This window comes from Cryptomeria japonica, chromosome 1, assembly GCF_030272615.1.
Source record: "Cryptomeria japonica chromosome 1, Sugi_1.0, whole genome shotgun sequence".
In the NCBI taxonomy this organism is placed as follows: Eukaryota; Viridiplantae; Streptophyta; class Pinopsida; order Cupressales; family Cupressaceae; genus Cryptomeria; species Cryptomeria japonica.
Genome location: NC_081405.1, coordinates 53,715,182 through 53,736,754, shown reverse-complemented (window position 1 = coordinate 53,736,754; position 21,573 = coordinate 53,715,182). Strand labels below are relative to the sequence as shown.

At 36.0% G+C, this 21,573-nt stretch overlaps 3 protein-coding genes across 4 annotated transcripts; all 3 read left to right on the top strand.

Annotated features, from left to right (window-relative positions):
- The first annotated feature begins 1,015 nt into the window (after positions 1–1,015).
- On the top strand, positions 1,016–2,078 carry LOC131060271 (uncharacterized). Its single transcript, XM_057993450.2, has 2 exons — positions 1,016–1,364; positions 1,452–2,078. The coding sequence occupies exons 1-2, from the start codon at positions 1,140–1,142 to the stop codon at positions 1,839–1,841; spliced, it is 615 nt and encodes a 204-aa protein (XP_057849433.1). The 5' UTR covers positions 1,016–1,139; the 3' UTR covers positions 1,842–2,078.
- A 6,689-nt stretch (positions 2,079–8,767) lies between these two features.
- LOC131060270 (transcription factor bHLH162) lies at positions 8,768–9,739 on the top strand. The gene is made up of 2 exons (XM_057993449.2): positions 8,768–9,044; positions 9,133–9,739. Exons 1-2 carry the CDS (start codon positions 8,820–8,822, stop codon positions 9,520–9,522), a joined length of 615 nt encoding a protein of 204 aa, XP_057849432.2. The 5' UTR covers positions 8,768–8,819; the 3' UTR covers positions 9,523–9,739.
- Positions 9,740–18,115: 8,376 nt separating this feature from the next.
- LOC131060268 (uncharacterized) lies at positions 18,116–19,802 on the top strand. Of its 2 annotated transcripts, none has more exons than XM_059221962.1 (3): positions 18,116–18,280; positions 18,872–19,267; positions 19,358–19,802. In XM_059221962.1, the coding sequence occupies exons 2-3, from the start codon at positions 19,043–19,045 to the stop codon at positions 19,745–19,747; spliced, it is 615 nt and encodes a 204-aa protein (XP_059077945.1). In that variant the 5' UTR covers positions 18,116–18,280; positions 18,872–19,042; the 3' UTR covers positions 19,748–19,802. The 2 variants fall into 2 exon arrangements, with proteins under 2 accessions (XP_059077945.1, XP_059077946.1); XM_059221963.1 differs by having other exon boundaries at positions 18,767–19,267.
- Positions 19,803–21,573: the final 1,771 nt, after the last annotated feature.

The following is a 21,573-nucleotide window of genomic DNA, read 5'->3' as shown; positions in this document are numbered from 1 at the left end:
ATTGTCGAAGGTAAGGTGAAGTTGCTCCACAATTCCATGGCAATATATCTATTTTATCTAAAATAAACATATGGAGGTTTGAGAACACCCAAGAACAATTATGTCCCTAAATCTTCATGAGGGGACTAAGAAGCACATGAATATAATTGCAACATTTTGAATTTAATTATCTAAGTCAAGGTGGAGTTGCTCCACAATTCCATGGGATGGTATATATTTATATAAATTATGTCCCTAAATCTTCATTACGAGGCTAAGAAACATGTGAGTACAATTGCAAGATTTTGAATTCAATAATTTAAGCCAAGATGGGGTTGCCCCACAATTCCATAGAATGATATATATTTATATAAAATAAACCTATGGAAGATTGAGAACACCCAAGAATAGTAATGTCCCTAAAGCTTCATGAGGGGGCTAAGAAACATGGGTGTATAATTGCAAGATTTTGAATTTAATTGTCTAAGGCAAGGTGAGGTTGCTCCACAATTCCATATGACCACACACACACAAGAACATACATGCCTTTGAATCTTCATGAGAAGGCTAAGACACGTGTGAATATAATTGCAAGATTCTGAATTTAATTTCCTAAGACAAAATGGATTACTCCACGATTCCCTAAGATTATCTCTATTTTATATATAAAATGAAATTATGAAAATTTAAGAACACCCAAAAATAATTCTATGGACGACTTGAATATAATTACCAGATTTTTTTTACAATTACCCAACAAAAATGAAATTGCTCCACAATTCCTCGAATTTAATTGCCCAAAACAAAGTAGGATTGCTCCACTATTCCAAGAATTTAACTGCGAAAGGCAAGTACAACAGGGAAATTCCAGGTAGCCCCCTCCATGGTACCATATGCTTAGACAAGGGGAACACTAAAGACATATCACAAATAGCACGTGAATTTCGTGGTGCGGCGTTTTAAGAGAAATCGCGTTATAACAGTGAGTGACGAGAGTGGGGAAGATGAAACAGAGTAAAAGTAGGTACTGGTATAGCAGTCAATGGGTATTCCCCCAAAATGCAAATCAGCGTTGAGCGACGCGGATAATTTGGGTTGACCCACCACAGGATTGAATCCTATAATACATTCCCGGATGCCCCAGATGTCTGTATCTTCAAATGGAGCTCAATTCTTGTCCTGTAACATTTTCACAGGCTTCCCATGGAGAAGGGCATAATACTCTCTCCAGAAAACGCAAATCTGATTGTGCTTTTGGAGGACTGTACTATGCCATTACACCTTCCAACAAGAAAACCAATGTGGTCGCAGAGCAAATGAGGAGAAATCGTATGAAATTTCTCTGTGCCAAATTGCAGTCCCTTGTGCCCACTACCACTCCAAAGGTAATTACAAAACCAGATTTTTTTTTGTTTCCCTGCAGGAAAATTTATCTGTGGGACTGTACTGAGATCATTTTGGTATTATTGCAGGTTGATAGATGTGGGTTGTATGAGGAAGCCAGTAATTACATTAAAAAATTGCAGCAAGAAGTATTCCATCTGAGGCAACATAGAGACAATCTCAGAGCAAAGGAACGCCATGGGAAAACAAGGAAGGAAAGCAGAGAGGTTAAGGTGGATGTGGGCATTTTTGGCAGGGAAGTTGTGATTACTGTTACCAGCATAGCAAGGCCAAAATGCTTTTGGAGAATGATTGAGGAGATTGAACAACATGGTGTAGATGTAAACATGTCACAACTTTCAACAAGTGATTTCTTCGTGTTTCTCTACTTCCATGCCAGCTTGAAAGACAGTGTGACAGAGCATGACCCTGCTAAGTTACAGTCTTCTCTGGAAAGAAGGTTGTCTATGGCCTATTAAGCATTTGTTATAGTTTATAGGACCACTTTCATTTGGGAAATGCTAACTTTGTACTGTAGTGGCTACCTCTATTGTATAGTAAATCCTCATAGACCAGAACTTAGATTGCTCATGGCTACCTATACTGTGTAGAAGCATTCAGAATGAATGCAATCCCATGAAACATAAATTTTATACTTGTGAATAGATAAAGAGCTTTATGTTTTCAATTATAAAAAGGTTCACTCTTTTCTGAAATGTCCATTGAAAAACAAACAAAATTTAATCCAAAAACAATCTTATCTAATCAATGGTAACTACTATTACCTAGACACAACTGCAGCTGAAGTCTGGCTTAGGACTTCATGGATTGGTTGATGATGCAAATGAATCTGATCTTTCTAGTGACCAATTGGTGCTATGAAGGGCTCTTAATGGCTGTTGGATTCTTTGCAATTAATTTTTTTTCTAAATTTTTGGTACTTTTTTTCAGTGATTGGGACAGGGCAGAGCATGAATTTCAAGAACTTCTGTGGAGTGCACAGTAAACAGCAACAATCAGTTTCGAAAGTTCAGTTTGATACTTAAATTTTAGAATCCTGGAGATCCATCTATAAAGGAACCATTACACAAAATAATCCAATGATACCTAGTAGGTAGAGGCTGTACGAGAAATAGAGGAACCATTTTTTCAATAAAGCAGCAGAATGCTTTTGGAATGAAAGTGGAGAATTTTGACTTTGTTAAAGGCAATTGTAGGAAAGGCAACAAAAACTGGTAGCACAGGAGATACGCAGTTCAAATTTGTGTTGGAAAAGTAAAACAGCACCTATTCTAATTTAGAGTTTTTTTTATTGAACAACATACAATAGTAAGGGTGAGGACCGGATAGTATCTCAGGTGAAATTAGCATAACGGATATCTTACAGTTTTTGGTTTTTAGTTGAAGAGGTTTCGGTCTATAGATTTGTGCTCCCATGTCAGATAGCTAAAACTACTCTGTGAAGACTCTTGTTAGACTGGTGTGCTCTCTAAACCTCTATCAGAAATAAAATAAAGACCGGCAAATAAGAAGAAAGGCAACAAAATTCAGATTGAAGGGCCAATACAATAGACATAAGAATCAAATACAAATCATTAAAAGCGCAGCTTAAACAAGACTCAGAAAATTAGAAATTTAGTAATTTGTGTAAAAATAATAAAAAAGCAAATCAAATTTAAACTTATTATAAATGAAATTGATTCATAGAAGGTAAGAATATGTTTGTTTTTTCCTTGTTCTTGAATGGTTGTTGATTATTTTCTAATATGGAATATGATAGACAATCATAATAAGCTTTTTTTTTTTAAATGAATTAGGATTGTCTAAATTATAACAAATATATTGAGCATGTTTATTATGTTATTTGAGGGAGTAATAGCTACGCAACACCTGAGAATACAACATCCCGAATGCATTAAAGAACGTACCCAACCACATCAAACAATTGAGTCATCTACACTTCAATACTAGACAATATTTATGCAACAATTCATGCAATAATGCTTTCCACTCACTTGCAACCATTTACTACTTCAATGCAATGCAATCACATCCTCATGTGAGAAAACATATACAAGGAAAGATAATACCACATCCACACGAGATACATTCACTTGCAAGGGTTAAACTCACTTAGAAAATCAAATTCATGAGGAAATTTGTGATCACAAGGGTACTATAAACAAGATTCACCTTACTCACATGTTCACAACACAAGGCCACTTCAAGGTACATTATGAATTCAACATTTGGGTACTTGCATCTTACATATACCATGGCGACTCACCTAAGCCTCGTCGATACTATCCACATAAGGACATGCATATACTCACATTACGAATGCTATCACATATTATGATAGTGATATCCACATACTTAGCAAGAACAACTTGACAAGGCAGTTTGCCACATTAACGCAAGGTTATCATGGTGTATGAGTTACATTAATAATACCAACTGCACACCAAGGAAAACTATAAGAAACCCCCCCCCAGAAAAGGTGTAAAAACCTGGCGAAAGCTGTATAATTCTCGAGGAAAATTTTAATTTTACTTGTGAATTTTGCGGTTTACAGAGAAAAATAATAATCTCCATTGGCGAATTAGCCGTGATCACTCAAAGTTTGTGAAAAATCCTGGCGAATTGTAATGTTTTTAAAACCAAAAAAATATTTGCATTGGCGATTTCAAGTTATTTTCAAACCATTAAAAAAAATATTGGCGATTTCAACCCATTTTCAAACCATTAAAATAAAATATTGGCGATTTCAAGCTATTTTCAAACCATAAAAAAAAATATTGGCGATTTCAAGATATTAAGTCATTAAAACACGTGGCAAAACTTTTACAGAACCCGGCAAACAAGTCCATGTGTCAAAATCCCCATCTTTAATCACACACTCGCAATCGGTTATAACAATTTGGAAAGTAACCGGCGAGCTACCAACAATGCTACCAAATCCTCTTAATCGCAAGCTCGCAACCCCTTTTACGAATCCTCAAAGAATCGCGCGAGTGAGTGACAATCGTTGATCTTCATCAAACCCTTCAGTCGCAACCTCGCAACAGCATTTGTAATATTCTTTCTTTACCTGCGAGCTGGCGACCACTACAAATCTAACAAAACAACTTATTTCATCGCAACTCAAAACTTAACTTGACTTAAACCCTTGCGATCTCGCGACAACAAGACACTTAACCACCATCGCATGCTCGCAACACTTTTTGACTTAAGACTTACAAATCCGCGAGCATGCGATGACCACAAAATCAAACCAAAACTTACCTATCGCCAGATCGCAACATAAAATGCTAAACAACTTCAAAACCTGCGAGCAAGCAATGAAACCAACTAAGTTGCGATACCAACCACATCGCATGATCACAAATTAAAATGACTTAACCGTGAACACCTCGCGACCTTGCAATAACATAAAATCACACGCAGTCGCAACCTCGCAACATAAAATGGTCAAGTGCAAAACATCTTGCAAGGTAGCGACAACTAAAATCTCCCAGTACTCGCAAGCTCGTGACTTAAACTGACTTGATGATAAAGGACCTACGAGCTAGTGATAACCTTAAAATCTCAAAACTATTTATCTCTTGACTGTAGTGACCCAGCGAGTACCAACAAAAATCGATGTTTTATGTTAATTATTATTCCCTTCATAAACATGTGCGAGTAGTGGCACACAGACCATTAATGACTTACTCGCTAACTCTCACGGCTATAATGCATGACATCAAACCAATTCGGGACCTCGCGACCAAAGTAATTTCATTAACAATCTTCAGCTCACTAACATAAAATGCTAACACTCAAAAAACTAGAGACCCCACGATTTAAACCCAAACCAACATTCGCTAACTCGCCACTTAAATTGTTAAACATGAAATTTATCTACGAGTTAGAGATGAAACATTAAATATGTGTAATTCATCTTTTCACCCAATGTAAATAGTTTTAAAAGTAAGGTAATTTATTAATCATTTAATTTACTTAATGTAATAATAGATAAGTTACTCACAAATTATATTAAATAAACATTAAAAACATAACAATATATTTATGCAAAAAAATATATTCAAGAAGGAACTTTTATAAACATCAATTATATCAATAATTTAAATAGTAAAACATTAATAATAATAACAGTGAAACATTAGGGCAATGACTATAAACAAAATTGATAAATACATATCTGTAAATCATGGAGAGGTTGTTTTCCTGCACACAGAGAGAGGATTAGTTATAGGTATAGGGTTTTCAAGCAAGGGAGCACTCCAGGAGGACACGGTTCTTACACAGAACCTCACATGCCTTCACGGCATGAAATAAACACGGTTCTTACACAGAACCCCACATGCCTTCATGACATGAAATACACACAGCCCTGGCTAGGACACTCCTAGGTGTACGCTGTACCCCGAGTTGGACACACACTGTATGCCCCTTCTCCAATGCCCAATGCCCAACCACCAGACCTTAACTATCCCCTCTCTTGTGCTCCTTTCAATTTATCCTTCTCTATATTCTTCTCCTGTGCCTCCTCCCCCATTCTCTATTAATTTACGGCTTTTTAATAATACCCCAAGGGTGGTTACAAAAGTCACACCCTTTCATTATAATAATATTTCTTAATTACTTTGAAATTTATATATTCCTTTATTACAAATTCTTTCATGGGAAAATGTCCCATAACAATATGTCTCATTGTCTGACCAACCGCTTGACCACACTTGACATTGACATGGACAAATAAAGAGAGGACAACTCAGATTTTCAACGCATGACAACTTCGATTTACTAGCCAACTAAGACAAAAAAAAAAAGAAACACAAAACCCTAATTGCCGTGAACATCATGTTAAGCATTTAATGTAGAACAGTAGAAAGGTTCTAACAGTTATGCAATATGAATAATTTTATGGATCTTGTGACACAAATTGTTGCATTTCATGTTCAACATAATGTGGAACCAATTTACTAATAATTCAATTGTTTACTAATAATTCAAAAAATAAATTCTAATTGTTTATTAATAATTCAAATTCACAATTAAAAATATGAAATAAGTATCCATTCTGATTGACAAATTCAAGGAATACAATATCAAAAATCATCAACGACAACTATAGTATTGCAAATTGTAATATGACTCAAGAACTGTAGTATAAATACCTAAAAATTGATTGTTAATTCACTTCAGTGACTCAGTCTGAGGCTTCTATATCCCAAATGGACTCAAGATCCGGAAACTCACTAGTACTAACAAGTTCATCTTCATTCTTAGTCGGGTATTCAGGATTGCAAGATTGTTACTCTGGCCCTCCGCCCTACAATGAACTTCGACATTCTAACTCAAATTGCGGAATGAGAACCGAGAGCTCCCAAATTTACTAATCAGACACGAACAAATTGTAAGAAAGAGTGTATTTATATCAATCCATAATTGCATTTTTGACTAATTGTGCGGGCGTTTCAAAATGCATCTTGATTTAAGCGAGGCGGAATGGGTCCTCGAATGCTTATAATGTTTTAATTGATATTGGCGAATTTGGCCAACGCGTGCAATGAACATTTAATTTACCGTTGGCAAATTAGGTCCTGGGTATGTGGTTTTGTTACTATTTTTGGTGAATAAAGGAGGTTATCTAATACCCACGTCCGAGTGATTCCATGCGAATATTACGAGCATGCACGTCGAATAGTGTGTGGTCAATGGCGAAGCCAAAATACAGTGTATTGTTAACCCCGAAATTTTGGGCGATTTGACCACTATGTTGCCCCAGACTATTTGCCATTTCCTCAAAAAAAAATACGCAAAAATACGCAGAATTCGCCAATTGGTGAAGATTCGCCACTAAAAAACTCTCTATTGCACACTTTACAAGATAGAGTCCACACAAGGCCGTGGCCAACAATGTGGAATACTCCTTAGAACACCTTATGATACACTATGCAAGGTGGAAACAACACGAAGCCATGATTCACAATGCACGATATACATAATGTAGATGAATTGAATGAAACTCGTGATCACCATGAAGTAGGTTAACACATCATAGGGCCATGACCAGAACACAATGCATTTAAAAGTAAAACATAGAATGAGAACCCAAGAGCATCATGCAGCAACAAAGCATCCATAAACAAGGACACATCATCACAAAATGCCCACATCATCATACTGCAAATGGTAAAACCATAGGCACAACACCAAATCCAAATCACAAAATATTCAACACAGAAGAGTAACTAGGAGAGGCATTACAAAGCATAAACATTTTCATAGGGAGAGAGAACGTGAAGCTTACAAATCTTGCAACTATTTCATGAGAAGCTTCAGTGCTTGAACATTTGGGTGTTGAGGATGATGCTCTTCTAGATCTGGCAAAGACTAGTGATATGAGGTAAATGTCCCCCTTATCCGAAGTGGATCAAAATACTTTTGTCTCCTCCCAATCTCAACATGGATGGACATAGGTAAAGAGGAAATCATCTCCTGCACGCAAACATCAAATGTTGCTTGGATACTCTATGAAGGGAGAAATAGTGGACAAAGTGAACATCTACATGAGAGGGTCTTAGAAAAAACAAGTTAACACTATGTTGTAACTTGTGTGTTAATTGAGTAGGGATATTTTGTAAGCACAAATTTGTGTTGTTTTTGTTGCACCCCTTGTGGCAATGGCATGCATTTGATTGATTTTGGTTCTTTATTTAGGGGGTACAACTCCCTTATACCGAACTTACATAACAAAAATAATAATAATATTTTTTAATAATTGAATTTATTATGATCATAATTTTCTTGGAATGTCAACTTTTGTCTAAATTTTTGTTTTTCTTTTAAAATATATCCTCTTGATAAAAATTCTTTAATCTATTATACCATATATTTATAGTATTTTTTTTGTATACATACATGTGTGTGTGTTTATAGAAAGAGAGAACAATAAACATTCTAAAAAATTATAATAAAATAAATATCTTAGAATAAATTTAGATTCTAAACTTAGAACTTTAAAAAAAGATATTGTGTTTATTTTTTAATGAAGTTTGATTGGAGAAATCTAGATTTAAGATGAATTTTTGTAAAAGGTATTTCATATTTTTAATGAAAGTACTTTTGAGATATTTTTTAACAAAATTATGTAACTTTTTATTGAATTTTTTTTATTTATTTTTTTTAACTTTCACTTTCTTCAGTGGACAAAGCATGAAAATAAAGAACTAATGGAGGATGCGAAGTAAACAATAATTGCATTTTGTGGTGAGGCGTTTTCAAACAAATCGCGTTGTAACAATCATGAGCATGGGGAAGACTAAAGAGAATGAGTTTTCCCCCAAAATGCAAATCAGCGTTGAGCGACGCGCATACTTTGGGTTGACCCATCTCAGGATTCAATCCTATAAAACATACCCAGATGCCCCAGATGTCTGTATCTTCAAATGGAGCTCAATTCTTCTCCTGCAACATTTTCACAGTCCTCCCATGGAGAAGGGCATCATACTCTGTCCAGAAAACGCAAATCTGATTGTGCTTTTGGAGAACTGTACTATGCAATAACACCTTCCAACAAGAAAACCAATGTGGTTGCAGAGCAAATAAGGAGAAATCGAATGAAATTTCTGTGTGCCAAATTGCAGTCCCTTATACCCACTACCACTCCAAAAGTAATTTACAAAATCAGACTTTTTTTTGTTTCCCTGCTGGAAAATTTCTCTGGGGAACTGTACTGAGATCATTTTTGTACTATTGCAGGTTGATAGATGTGGGTTGTATGAGGAAGCCATTAATTACATTAAAAAACTGCAGCAAGAAGTATACCATCTGAGGCAACGGAGAGACAATCTCAGAGCAAAGGAACGCCATGGGAAAACAGGGAAGGAAAGCAGAGAGGTTCAAGTGGATGTGGGCATTTATGGCAGAGAAGTTGTGATTACTATTACCAGCATAACAAGGCCAAAATGCTTTGGGAGAATGATTGAAGAGATTGAACAACATGGTGTAGATGTAAACATGTCACAACTTTCAACAAGTGATTTCTTTGTGTTTCTCTACTTCCATGCCAGCTTGAAAGATAATGTAAAAGAGCATAACCCTGCTAAGTTACAGTGTTGTCTGGAAAGAAGACTGTCTATGGCCTATTGAGCAATTGTTATAGTTTACAGGACCAATTTTATCTGGGAAATGCTAACTTTGTATTGTAGTGACTACCTCTATTGTATAGTGAATCCTCATAGACCGGAACTTGGATTGCTCAGGGCTACCTATACTGTGTAGAAGCATTCAGAATGGATGTATTCCCATGAAACAGAAATTCCTTATGTTTTCAATTATAAAAAGGTTCACTCTTCTCTTTCTGAAATGTAATCTGAAATGTCCATTAAAACACAAGCAAAATTTAATCAAGAACAATCTTATCTAATTGATACTTAACTATACACAACTGCAGCTGAAGTCCCTACTTAAGACTTCATGGATTGGTTGAGGATGCAAATGAATCTGATCTTTCTACTGATCAATTAGTGCTATTAATGGTTCTTAAATTTAGTTTGATATTTAAATTTTAGAATTTTAGAGATTTATAAAGTAGCAAAGTGATTTTTTTGTTATTTATTAAAGCTGAATGATTATAATGTAAATAAATAACAATCTCAAGATAGGACTGCACAGAAAAGGAAAGAAAATGAAAAAGTACAGCACTAGTTCATACAATAAACCAAACTGCCCCCTACAAGATAGCAAGAGAATATACAACTAACTGTTCCAACCAGTTTTTACAAGCAGCAGAGTGCTTTTGGAACAGAAGTGCCTAGAGAATTGACTTTGTTAAAGACAATTCTAAGAAAGGCAACTACAACTCATATCACAGGGGAACTTGTGTTGGAAAAATAAACAAAATCTATTCTAATTTAAAGTTTTTTTTTAATTGAACAAAGCTGAATAAAATATACATAAAGAATAGCTATTCAAAAAGGAGATGCAAATAAGAATCAGACTGAAAGACCACTACAATAAACATTAGGATTCAAATACGTATCATTAAAAAGATAGCCCAAACAAGGCTGAAGTAATTTAGAATTTTAGTAGTTCATATAAATATAATAAAAAAGCAAATCAAATTTAAACTTAGAGTTGAGATTATAACTGAAATTGATAAAGAGAAGGTTAGAATATGTTCACTTTTTTTAATTCTTATTTCTGAATGGTTATGATGATTTTCTAATATCTATTATGATAGACAATCATAATTAGCTTTTTTAAATTTGAATTAGGATTGTATGAATTAAGATAAATCTACTAAGAGTGTTTGTTATATTCTTAAACAAACTTGTGTGTGTTCTTATCTTTCTAATGTAGTTGTGTCTTCGTGACAAATTGATGTCTTGTGATCCTTTTCTCCTCGGTATATAAGGACCTATATATTTGGAAATAAACGGTGTCACAAAACACCTTAGAAACTCTTTTATATGTAGAGAGAAAGTGATGCAAAAACATCTTAGGGGTCAAGTCATTATTATCTACAACAAAAATTGTTACAATTGAGTGTGTTCTTGTACTTTTCAAATGTAAGAGACAATCTCTACTCTTCAAATATTTTAATTCAAATGGGTTCCCTCTCATTTAGATGTCTCCTTTGGTTAGGATCTTTGGAAGGTCTCATTTAACTCCTGCACTCTTGTTTTTGAACCTCCATGGAAGTTGAAGAGTCACAATTCAATGAGGGCATTTGGGATTGTTGGCCACTTGTCTTTTGTTTATTCAAATTACATTTGTAAACTCCATTTGCATGCCTTATCATTGAGCACCCATGTGGGAAAGAGTTACAATTAAGGATAATCTTGCATGGCTAATACTATTGTGATGACTAGATGGAGGGGGTTACAATTGTTAGAGCTACACTCTCATTGCTTTAACCCTAAGAATGACACTATCTCATAAGAGAGTTAGATTTTCTTAGAGTGTGAACCTTCTCATTTTGGCAAGATTGTGAACCTTCTCATTTTGGCATTCATACTTGGAGAGATGGATAAAAAACCCCATGTTAAGATTGGGTGCAAGAAGGAGATGGAATGTTCTTCTTTGATTGTAGATCATTTGGAGCTCAAATGAAAAACTAGGGAGTACCCAAAAGGGATGAGATTGAGGAGTAATTGATATTATTATTTTTGCATGGATTGTTGTTGCATGTTGAATATCAAGTGTTCTTCTAGATTTATTGAGTAGGAAATTGAGTTTTATAAGGGTAAATTTGGTCTAATTTTTCTCAAAATTTTATAGAGTTGTCGCATGTTATATTTCGATTTTGAGTTTGGTGTTGGGTTTTATTTTCTATGGATAAATATAATCAAGCTTTTTAAAATTCTTACGATTGAAAGAGTAAATATTGAGCACACACAAAAGTGTTTATGTTTTTATCACTCAAATCTAGCATAGCTTCTAATGTTAGGTCTTCTATTTTTTAATATATTATGTATTTTGTAAAACTAATTGTTAAAAATATAGTGTAAAGTTCAAAATTGTATCATTTAAAAGCATAAATGAAATGACCAACATAAAAATAGTTTTTCAACTTGAAAATTAAATTTATGTTTTGAATTTTAAAATGATATAGACTAATAAAATGTAGAACTCTTTATTTACTTCCAATCTTGCAATCGTTCCCTCATTCGGCCAAGGAATCTACAACTCTATTCCACTTTCGAAAAATGTGAAAAAAGGGTAACAGAGTCAAAAGACTTGGCTAAAAATCTTCCCAATGCAACACAAAATTCTCTCATCTTTTATTTCTTTCAACACATAGACCCAGTAGTTGAGCGCGTTCCAATTGTTGTGATAACAGTTGTTGATTTAATACCCATATTTGTTGATTTAATGTCCAATTGTTTGGACAACATTGCACGAATAGTTGTGACTTTAATACCTAGAATTGTATGAAATGTACCCTTAGTTGTAAAAAGCAACTAATTATGTGATGCCATAGCTGCACAAGTATGGGGGCTCCTTATGCATGACTATTAGTCTCACCTTTTTCTTTTCTTATTGGCTGTTTTAGACACCTTAGCAAAAAGCTTGCAAATGTGACATCATATTTGATGATGTGACCCTCAAACCTTAGTTATAAGTAAGCGACTTGTCAAATATGCTATTGTAAACAATAGGAAGTGATTTGAAATTTTCCAAAACCTAGAATTAGGGTGGTCAACTAGATCCTCTACCCTAGCTCACAGCATTGAACAAATCAATGCTCGATAAACACACATTAAATCTGCAACATGTCTTTACTGCTTTGGCCCTCTCATGACCTCTTTCTTCTCTCACCAGCATCTGTGATTTCTTTCTGCACACATCACCATTCTCCTTCTCTGCTCTCTTGTTGCCCAAACACTTTCCAGTCGGGTCACTTGTGTTGAGAAACATGTGTCTCAACCTTGCAGTCTTTTTCTGGAAAATTCCAGAATTTGTTTGAGGTAGTTCTCCACATGTTTATGCATTGGAAAATGGTTAGTGAGTTGTTAAAAATGAGTCTTGTCCATAGTAGAATATAGGTGGGCCATTTTTAGAGCCTTAATGACTCATTTTGTGACTTTTAAGAGGGTCTAAGCAAGGGGACAAAATTATGGACAAGATTACTATTTTAACCTGGTTGTTTTTCCATTTTGGAAATGTAAATGTCAAAAATGGGCACCATCTGGCATGGTGGTTAAGCCCATGGTTTTGTAAAACCACAAGTGGTTTCCAGGTTGTAAAATCACTATAAAAGGAGGGCTTGGGGAGGAGTTTGATCATTGAGTTTTTTGCAAGACTGGATGCTAGAAGGAGTCTCTCTGAGTTCGAGTTGTGGTGATGCGCTCATGTAAGAACTTGCATTGCACTCATGTAAGAACTTGCATTGCAAGTGTATTGTAATCAGCTTGATTTGATAATACATTGTGCGAGTTTTGGAGGGTGGGGTTTTTCTCCCAGAAGGGTTTCCCCACGTTAATCACTGTGTTATGTGTTCATTGCTATTTTGTTTATGCTTTATTGTGCATTTCTTGATATCTTAGTAATATTTAAGTTGAAAGTTGCATAACCATCATCTCAAGATTAGCGTAGGAAGCGTTTTTGCACACCTTTGCTTCCTTACAAGTGGTATTAGAGCTTGGCCAGTTTTGGTTCTATTTGTTGGGTACAGGGTTTTTTGAGCTAATCAAGGTTTGAGTGGAAGCTTGTGCAGAGTATTTCATTTCTGTGTTGCAGGATTGAAAAGATGGCAAGCATTTCAGGGAGGATTGATGTAGAGAAGTTTTCTGGCACAAACTTTGAGATGTGGAAGCTGAAGATGGAAGATCTGTTGATTGATCGAGATCTATGGGATGCGATTGATGAGAATAAGCATAGGCCCGCAGATCCGACTTTAGCCGCACAATATGATGTGACTGATAGAAAAGCTAAAGGTCTCATCAGATTGTGTCTTGCAGACTCTATCCTGATAAATGTCCATGAAGAATCTACTGCAAAGAAGCTTTGGAAGAAGCTAAGTGAGATCTACCAAGCGAAATCACTTGTGAACAAGATCTTCTTAAGGAAGAAATTGTATTCTTTGAGAATGAAAAAAGGTGGACGAATTTATGAGCATCTGGAAAGCTTTAATATGTTGGTAACTCAGTTGACCTCTGTTGGGGTGCCAATGGATGAAGAAGAAAGATGCCAAATCTTACTATGTTCATTGCCAGACTCATGGGACAGCCTTGTGATGGCCATAGGGAGCACTGCAGTCGTCTTGAAGATGGAGGATGTTGTTGGTTCTCTACTTTCTGAAGAGATGAGAAGGAAGGTCTCTCTGAATGCCAAAGAGGCTTTGAGTGTTCGAGGAAGACCAAAAGAAAGAGGCAAGAACGAAAAGCAGCATGGTCGTTCTAAGTCCAAGAATAAGGGGAGATCAAAATCTCCTGCGAAGTCCAAGGCAATTTGCTGGAACTGTGGCAAACCCGGACACTTCCGAAAGGACTACAAAGAGGAGAAGAAAAAGAAGAAGAAGAAGCAAGATTCTGATTCTGAGTCCGAGAAGGAAGATGCTTTCATCGCAGCCTTGGCCACTCGTGTAGGTGATAATGCATGGTTAATAGACTCAAGTGCATCTTTCCACATGACTCCTAATAGAAATTGGTTTAATAAGTATGAAAATTTTGATGGTGGTAAGGTGTATTTGGGTGATAACTCAGTACTTGATATTGTTGGTCGTGGAAGTATTCGTGTGAAATTTTCTGATGGTAGAATTAGAAGATTTGATGGTGTCTTGCATATCCCGGGACTAGCAAGGAATTTGTTATCTGTTAGCAAACTAATAGATGTGGGTGTGCATGTACAGTTTTCTGAAGCAGGTGTGAAAATGGTGAGAGGTGCTATGGTAATAGCAAGAGGAAGCAGATTGGGTACACTGTACCAGCTTGATGCATGCACAGTTGAGTGCAATAGTACTTCTGATAAGATTGTGAAAAAGACTACTCAGTTGGAAAAGGAGAGGGTTTCTCTTTCAACAGATGGTCATGGTTTTTGGGTACCCAAGGGTGCTCTGTCTACCGAATCAAAGTTGCTTGCAGAGAAGACCATGTTATGGCACCAGAGACTTGGCCACATAGGTGAGAAGGGTCTACGGACCTTGAAAAATAAGAACCTTGTTGATGGGTTGAATGATTGCAATCTTGAATTTGATTTTTGTGAGCATTGTATCTATGGTAAACAAAACCGCATTCAGTTTTACTCGAGTTCTCATAAGTCTTCATGTATTTTGGATCTAATCCATTCGGATGTATTTGGTCTAGTTGATGTTCCTTCTATTGGTAGATCAGTTTATTATGTTTCTTTCATTGATGATTTCAGTAGAAGAACATGGGTTTATTTTCTTAGGAGTAAAACTGAAGTTTTCAGTCGTTTCAAAGAATTTAAAGCAATGGTTGAGTTGCAGACTGGAAAGAAAATAAAATGTTTGAGAACTGATAATGGTGGTGAATTTTGCTCCAATGATTTTGACACATTTTGTAAAGATTGTGGTATTAAAAGAGAGAAGACAACTCCGTATTCTCCACAACAGAATGGAGTTGCAGAAAGAATGAACAGGACCTTGATGGAGAAGGCTAGGAGTATGTTGAGTGGAGCTGGACTAGAACAAAAGTTCTGGGTTGAAGCTGTAGCCACTACCTGCTACCTGATAAACAGGTCTCCTACATCAGCTCTTGTTGATAAGACGCCAATGGAAGCGTGGTCGGGCCACAAGCCTTCACTTAGACATCTGAGAGTGTTCAGTTGCGAAGCATATGCTCATGTGCCAAAGGAGAAGCGGACAAAATTGGACAACAAAGCTGTTAAATGTATTTTCATCGGATACAGTTATGGTGTAAAAGGATACAAGCTTTGGAATCCTATTGAACAAAAGGTATTTTATTCAAGAAGTGTTATTTTTAGAGAAACTAAGCCTTCTTCTATTAGAGTGCAGCCAGAACAAACAGAACAAAAGAAAGATGTGATTCAACTACTTGCTACACCGGAGAAAGTTGAATCGAGGCCCTTAGAAAGACAAGAAGTCGAGGAGAGCTCTATGAGTTCTGAATCATCAAAGGAAGAAGAGGTACCTGAAGCTGAACCTGAACCAGATCTTGCTCGAAGGTCTACTAGACAAAGGAAATCACCTGAAAGGTATGGGTATTCTCCTGATGATTGGAGATGCATATTTGCATTGAATGCTAACATTGATGAACCAAGATCTGTAGAAGAGGCTCTTGGTATGAATGATTCAGAGTCCTGGAAAATAGCCATGGATGAAGAAATGGCAGCACTTAAGAGGAATGAAACATGGGACCTTGTACCATTGCCTGAAGGATGAAAGCCTATTGGTTGTAAATGGGTGTTCAAGAAAAAGATGGGTTCAGATGGAAGCATTGAGAAGTATAAAGCATGTTTGGTTGCAAAAGGTTACTCTCAGGTTGAGGGAGTAGATTATGATGAGATTTTTTTTCCAGTAGCCAAAATGACATCCATTAGATTTTTACTTTCTATTGCAGCAGCCTATGATCTAGAGATCGAGCAAATGGATGTGAAAACAGCTTTCCTTCATGGAGATTTGGAGGAAGAAATTTACATGACACAACCAGAGCACTATGTGATGAAAGGTAAAAGTCATTTGGTCTGTAAGTTGAAGAAATCCTTGTATGGTTTAAAACAGAGTCCTAGGATGTGGTACCAGAAGTTTGATACATATGTGTTGAGTTTGGGATTTGTGTGATCTAAATCTGATCACTGTATATATTTTAAATCTGATGGTGATCGTTTCTTGGTCATTGCCCTATATGTCGATGACATGTTGTTTATTGGCAAAGGAAAAGGTTTGATTGCAGAGTTAAAATCTCAACTCTCGATAAAGTTTGAAATGAAAGATCTTGGTGCAGCTAGGCACATTTTGGGAATGGAGATTGTAAGAGATAGACAAAACAGAAAGCTTTGGCTAGGCTAGAGCAAGTATGTTGGTACTATTTTGAAAAGATTCAATATGCAGGATTCAAGACCATTGAGTGTTCCTATTACAATGGGAACAAAGCTTTCTAGTTCACAGTGTCCTACATCCCCATTGGAGATGGAAGAGATGAGTCGAGTACCATATCAGAGTGCTGTTGGAAGTTTGATGTATGCTATGGTCTGTACAAGACCAGACATTGCCCAAGCAGTGGGAGTTCTTTCTCGTTATATGTCTAATCCAGGAAGAGCACATTGGGATGCAATAAAAAGAGTTTTCAGATACTTGAGGGGTACTTCAGAGTACTCGATATGTTTTCATGGAACAGGAAATGAGCATTCCTTAGATATTCGAGGCTATGTGGATTCAGATTGGGCCGGTGATGTTGATAAAAGAAGATCCACCAGTGCATATGTGTTTACATTATTCGGTGGTGCAATCAGTTGGATGAGCAAGCGACAAGCTGTGGTCGCTTTGTCCACTACTGAGGCAAAATATATGGCAGCTACTCATGCATGTAAGGAAGCCATCTGGCTAAAGAGATTGTGTTCAGATATAGAGTTCAAACAGGGTGCAGTGACAATTTACAGTAACAGTCAGAGTGCAATCTGCCTAGCGAAGAACCCTACTTTTCATGCCAGGACCAAGCACATTGATGTACAATATCATTTTGTGAGAGATATGATTGAGGATGGCAAGGTGAAGCTGGAAAAGGTAGAAACTTTGGTGAATGTTGCTGATGCATTAACTAAGCCCGTGAGCACAGAGAAATTCAGATGGTGTTCAGAGTCTATGGGCCTCTCAGCCCCTAGCAATTAAGTCCATGATATTTTGGATCCCCTAACTCTTGCAAGGTGTTCGACAAGTGGGAGAATGTTGAGAAATATGTGTCTCAACCTTGCAGTTTGAGGTAGTTTTCCATATGTTTATGCATTGGAAAATGGTTAGTGAGTTGTTAAAAATGAGTCTTGTCCATAGTAGAATATAGGTGGGCCATTTTTAGAGCCTTAATGACTCATTTTGTGACTTTTAAGAGGGTCTAAGCTAGGGGACAAAATTATGGACGAGATTACTATTTTAACCTGGTTGTTTTTCCATTTTGGAAATGTAAATGTCAAAAATGGGCACCATGTGGCATGGTGGTTAAGCCCATGGTTTTGTAAAACCACAAGTGGTTTCCAGGTTGTAAAATCACTATAAAAGGAGGGCTTGGGGAGGAGTTTGATCATTGAGTTTTTTGCAAGACTGGATGCTAGGAGGAGTTTTTCTGAGTTCGAGTTGTGGTGATGCAAGTTGGGGTGATGCGCTCCTGTAAGAACTTGCATTGCAAGTGTATTGTAATCAGCTTGATTTGATAATACATTGTGCGAGTTTTGGAGGGTGGAGTTTTTCTCCCAGAAGGGTTTCCCCACGGTAATCACTGTGTTATGTGTTCATTGCTATTTTGTTTATGCTTTATTGTGCATTTCTTGATATCTTAGTAATATTTAAGTTGAAAGTTGCATAACCGTCCTCTCAAGATTAGCGTAGGAAGCGTTTCCGCACACCTTTGCTTCCTTACAACTTGTACTTCTCCACACTGCGCAGCCTTCCACCTTCTTGACAGCGTTCCACACACTTCCCTGTTTGTTCTACATAGGCCTCTTCTCTATCGTTTGAATATCCAATCGATTCCCATTCTCTTATTCTGTGACGGGCCTCTCTTTCATTTGAAAAACTGCTTCATCTAAAATTATTTTGCTCGTTGAAAATGTGACACATTTCTATAATTTAATCCTATAATTAAATGACTCCTACAAGTTGTACAGTTTTTTAAATTGAATTTTTTGTTTTTGACTTTTTTTTGAAATGGATGTATTCTTAAAAACAAGATCACTACCTAGGTGTGCTTGTTTCCAGGGATAGGAACAGGGCAGGGCATGAAATTGAAATTGTGTGGGATGTAAAGTAAACAATAATTGAATTTTGTGGTTCAGCGTTTTAAAACAAATCGCGTTGTAACAGTGTTAGGAATGGTGAGGATGAAGATAAGTATATGGTTACTGGTATAGGAGTCAATGGGTATTCCCCCAATATGCAAAGCAGCGTTGAGCGACGCGGATACTTTGGTTTGATCCATCTCAGAATTGAATCCTATAAAACAAACTCAGATGCCCCAGATGTCTGTATCTTCAAATGGAGCTCAATTCTTGCCCTGCTACAATTTCACAGTCTTCCCATGGAGAAGGGCATCATACTCTCTCCAGAAAACGCAAATCTGATTGTGCTTTTGGAGGACTGTACTGTGCAATTAAACCTGCCAACAAGAAAACCAATGTGGTTGCAGAGCAAATGAGGAAAAATCGAATGAAATTTCTGTGTGCCAAATTGCAGTCCCTTATACCCACTACCACTCTAAAGGTAATTACAAAACCAGAAAAAAAAAAAATTGTTTCCCTGCTACAAATTTCTTTGTGGGTTTGTACTGAGATCATTTTTGTATTGTTGCAGGTTGATAGATGTGGGTTGTATGAGGAAGCCAGTAATTACATTAGAAAACTGAAGCAAGAAGTATTCCATCTGAGGCAACAGAGAAACAATCTCAGAGGAAAGGCATGCCATGGGAAAACAGGGAAGGAAAGCAGGGAGGTTCAAGTGGATGTGGGCATTTATGGCAGTGAAGTTGTGATTACTATTACTAGCATCACAAGGCCAAAATGTTTTGGGAGAATGATTGAAGAGATTGAACAACATGGTGTAGATGTAAACATGTCACAACTTTCAACAAGTGATTTCTTTGTATTTCTCTACTTCCATGCCAGCTTGAAAGACAATGAGAAAGAGCATAACCCTGCTAAGTTACAGTCTTCTCTGGAAAGAAGATTGTCTATGGCCTACTGAGCATTAATAGTTTATAGCAACAATTTTATTTGGTAAATCCTACCTTTGTACTGTAGTGAGTCAGTGACAATAGTGAATTCTCATAGACCAGAACTTAGATTGCTCATGGCTACCTATACTGTGCAGTAGCATTCAGAATGAATGCAATCCCAGGAAACAGAAATTCTATACTCCTGAATACATAAAGGGCTTTACAATTCAAAATTCCTTTATGTTTTCAATTATAAAAAGGTTTACTCTTTTCTTTCTAAAATTTAATAACAAAATTTAATCCAAAAACAATCTTATCTAATCAATAATACTATTACCTATACATAACTGCAGTTGAAGTTCCGGCTAAAAATTTCATAGATTAGTTGAGGATGCAAATGAGTGTGATCTTTCTAGTGACCAACTAGTGTCATTAATGGGTCTTGGATTCTTTTTCACAAAACAGGTAAAAAAAATTTAAACACAAAGAAGATTACAAAGCAAGAATGATCAACAACAAAGAACAATGAATTATCCAGTCTTATATTCCTCAACTAATTGCTCTAACATATAAAATAAATCCAAAGACAAATGTTCCTTATCTATAATATTCCAACCATACATTACATCAGATGCCCATTTTAACAGAAGTGCACTACTCCATTCCATTCTCTGAAAATATGACAAAAAGTAACATATTATAAAGATTTACTCAATACATCTTGAATTCTTTAAATTTAATTATTTTATCTTTCCATTTCTGGGAATTTTTTTCAGTGAATGGGACAGGGCAGAGCATGAAATTGAAGAACTTTTGTGGGATGCACAGTAAACAGCAACTATCAGTTTCAAAAGTTCAGTTTGATACTTCAATTTTAAAATCCTGGAGATCCATCTGGTAGGGAACCATTGCACAAAATAATCCAATGGTAGTGGGTACAGACTGTAGTAAAAACAGGGGAAACATTTTTTCATTAAAGCAACGAAGTTTTTTCATTGAACGAAGTAAACAATATACAGATTACAGAAACAAAGTCAAAACAGCTGCAGAGGAGACAGTCAAAACAAGCAGCAGAGTTCTTTGGGAATAGAATTGACTTTGATAAAAGAGAGTTCTCGGAAAGGCAACAACTGTTACCAACTTGTGTTGGAAAAATAAACAAAACCTATTTTAATTTAGAGTAAATATTTAGTTCATGTAAAAAAATAAAAAAGCAACCAAATTTAAACTTGGACTTATAAATGAAAATGGTACAAAGAAGGCTAGGATATGTTTAAATTTTTTCTGGCTCTTTAAAGGTTGATAGATTATTTTCTAATATGGATTATGACAGGCAATCATAAATAGTTTTTTAAATTTAAATTAGGATTGTTTGAATTATGGTAAATCTATCAAGCATGTCTATTATGTTCTTAAACAAGATATATCTATGGTCCTGTTTTTTTAGTGTGGTTGTGTTCTAGTACAAACTCATGTCATATGATCTCAATTGAGCATTGTTATGTCACTCGGAGAAGTTGAACAATGCTCAATTGATAACTTAGTCCCCACCAAAATAATAACACATAAATGTCCATAAGATGACATGTTGACTATCTCTAACATTGAGTCCACATATTTACTTTGGCCAAACAAAATATTTTTGTCAATGTTTATCTCTTTTGATCTCCATCTCAAGATGTACCTCTAGCTATGCTTAAGTCCATCTCATACTATGTTGAAAGAAAAAATTTTAACTCATAAATCATCTTCCTCATGTTTGTGATGGATAACATATCATCAAAATATAATACAATAATAAGGAAATACTTATTATATATCTTATAATAGATACAATGATCGAATTCGAATGTTA

What these genes read in the sequence shown, in the direction of transcription:
- LOC131060271 (XM_057993450.2), top strand. Translation starts at nt 1,140, where the DNA reads ATGGAGCTCAATTCTTGTCCTGTAACATTTTCACAGGCTTCCCATGGA. An exon ending in TGCCCACTACCACTCCAAAG is followed by an intron (nt 1,365 to 1,451) that starts GTAATTACAAAA and finishes GTATTATTGCAG; the next exon opens with GTTGATAGATGTGGGTTGTA.
- LOC131060270 (XM_057993449.2), top strand. Translation starts at nt 8,820, where the DNA reads ATGGAGCTCAATTCTTCTCCTGCAACATTTTCACAGTCCTCCCATGGA. An exon ending in TACCCACTACCACTCCAAAA is followed by an intron (nt 9,045 to 9,132) that starts GTAATTTACAAA and finishes GTACTATTGCAG; the next exon opens with GTTGATAGATGTGGGTTGTA.
- LOC131060268 (XM_059221962.1), top strand. Translation starts at nt 19,043, where the DNA reads ATGGAGCTCAATTCTTGCCCTGCTACAATTTCACAGTCTTCCCATGGA. An exon ending in TACCCACTACCACTCTAAAG is followed by an intron (nt 19,268 to 19,357) that starts GTAATTACAAAA and finishes GTATTGTTGCAG; the next exon opens with GTTGATAGATGTGGGTTGTA.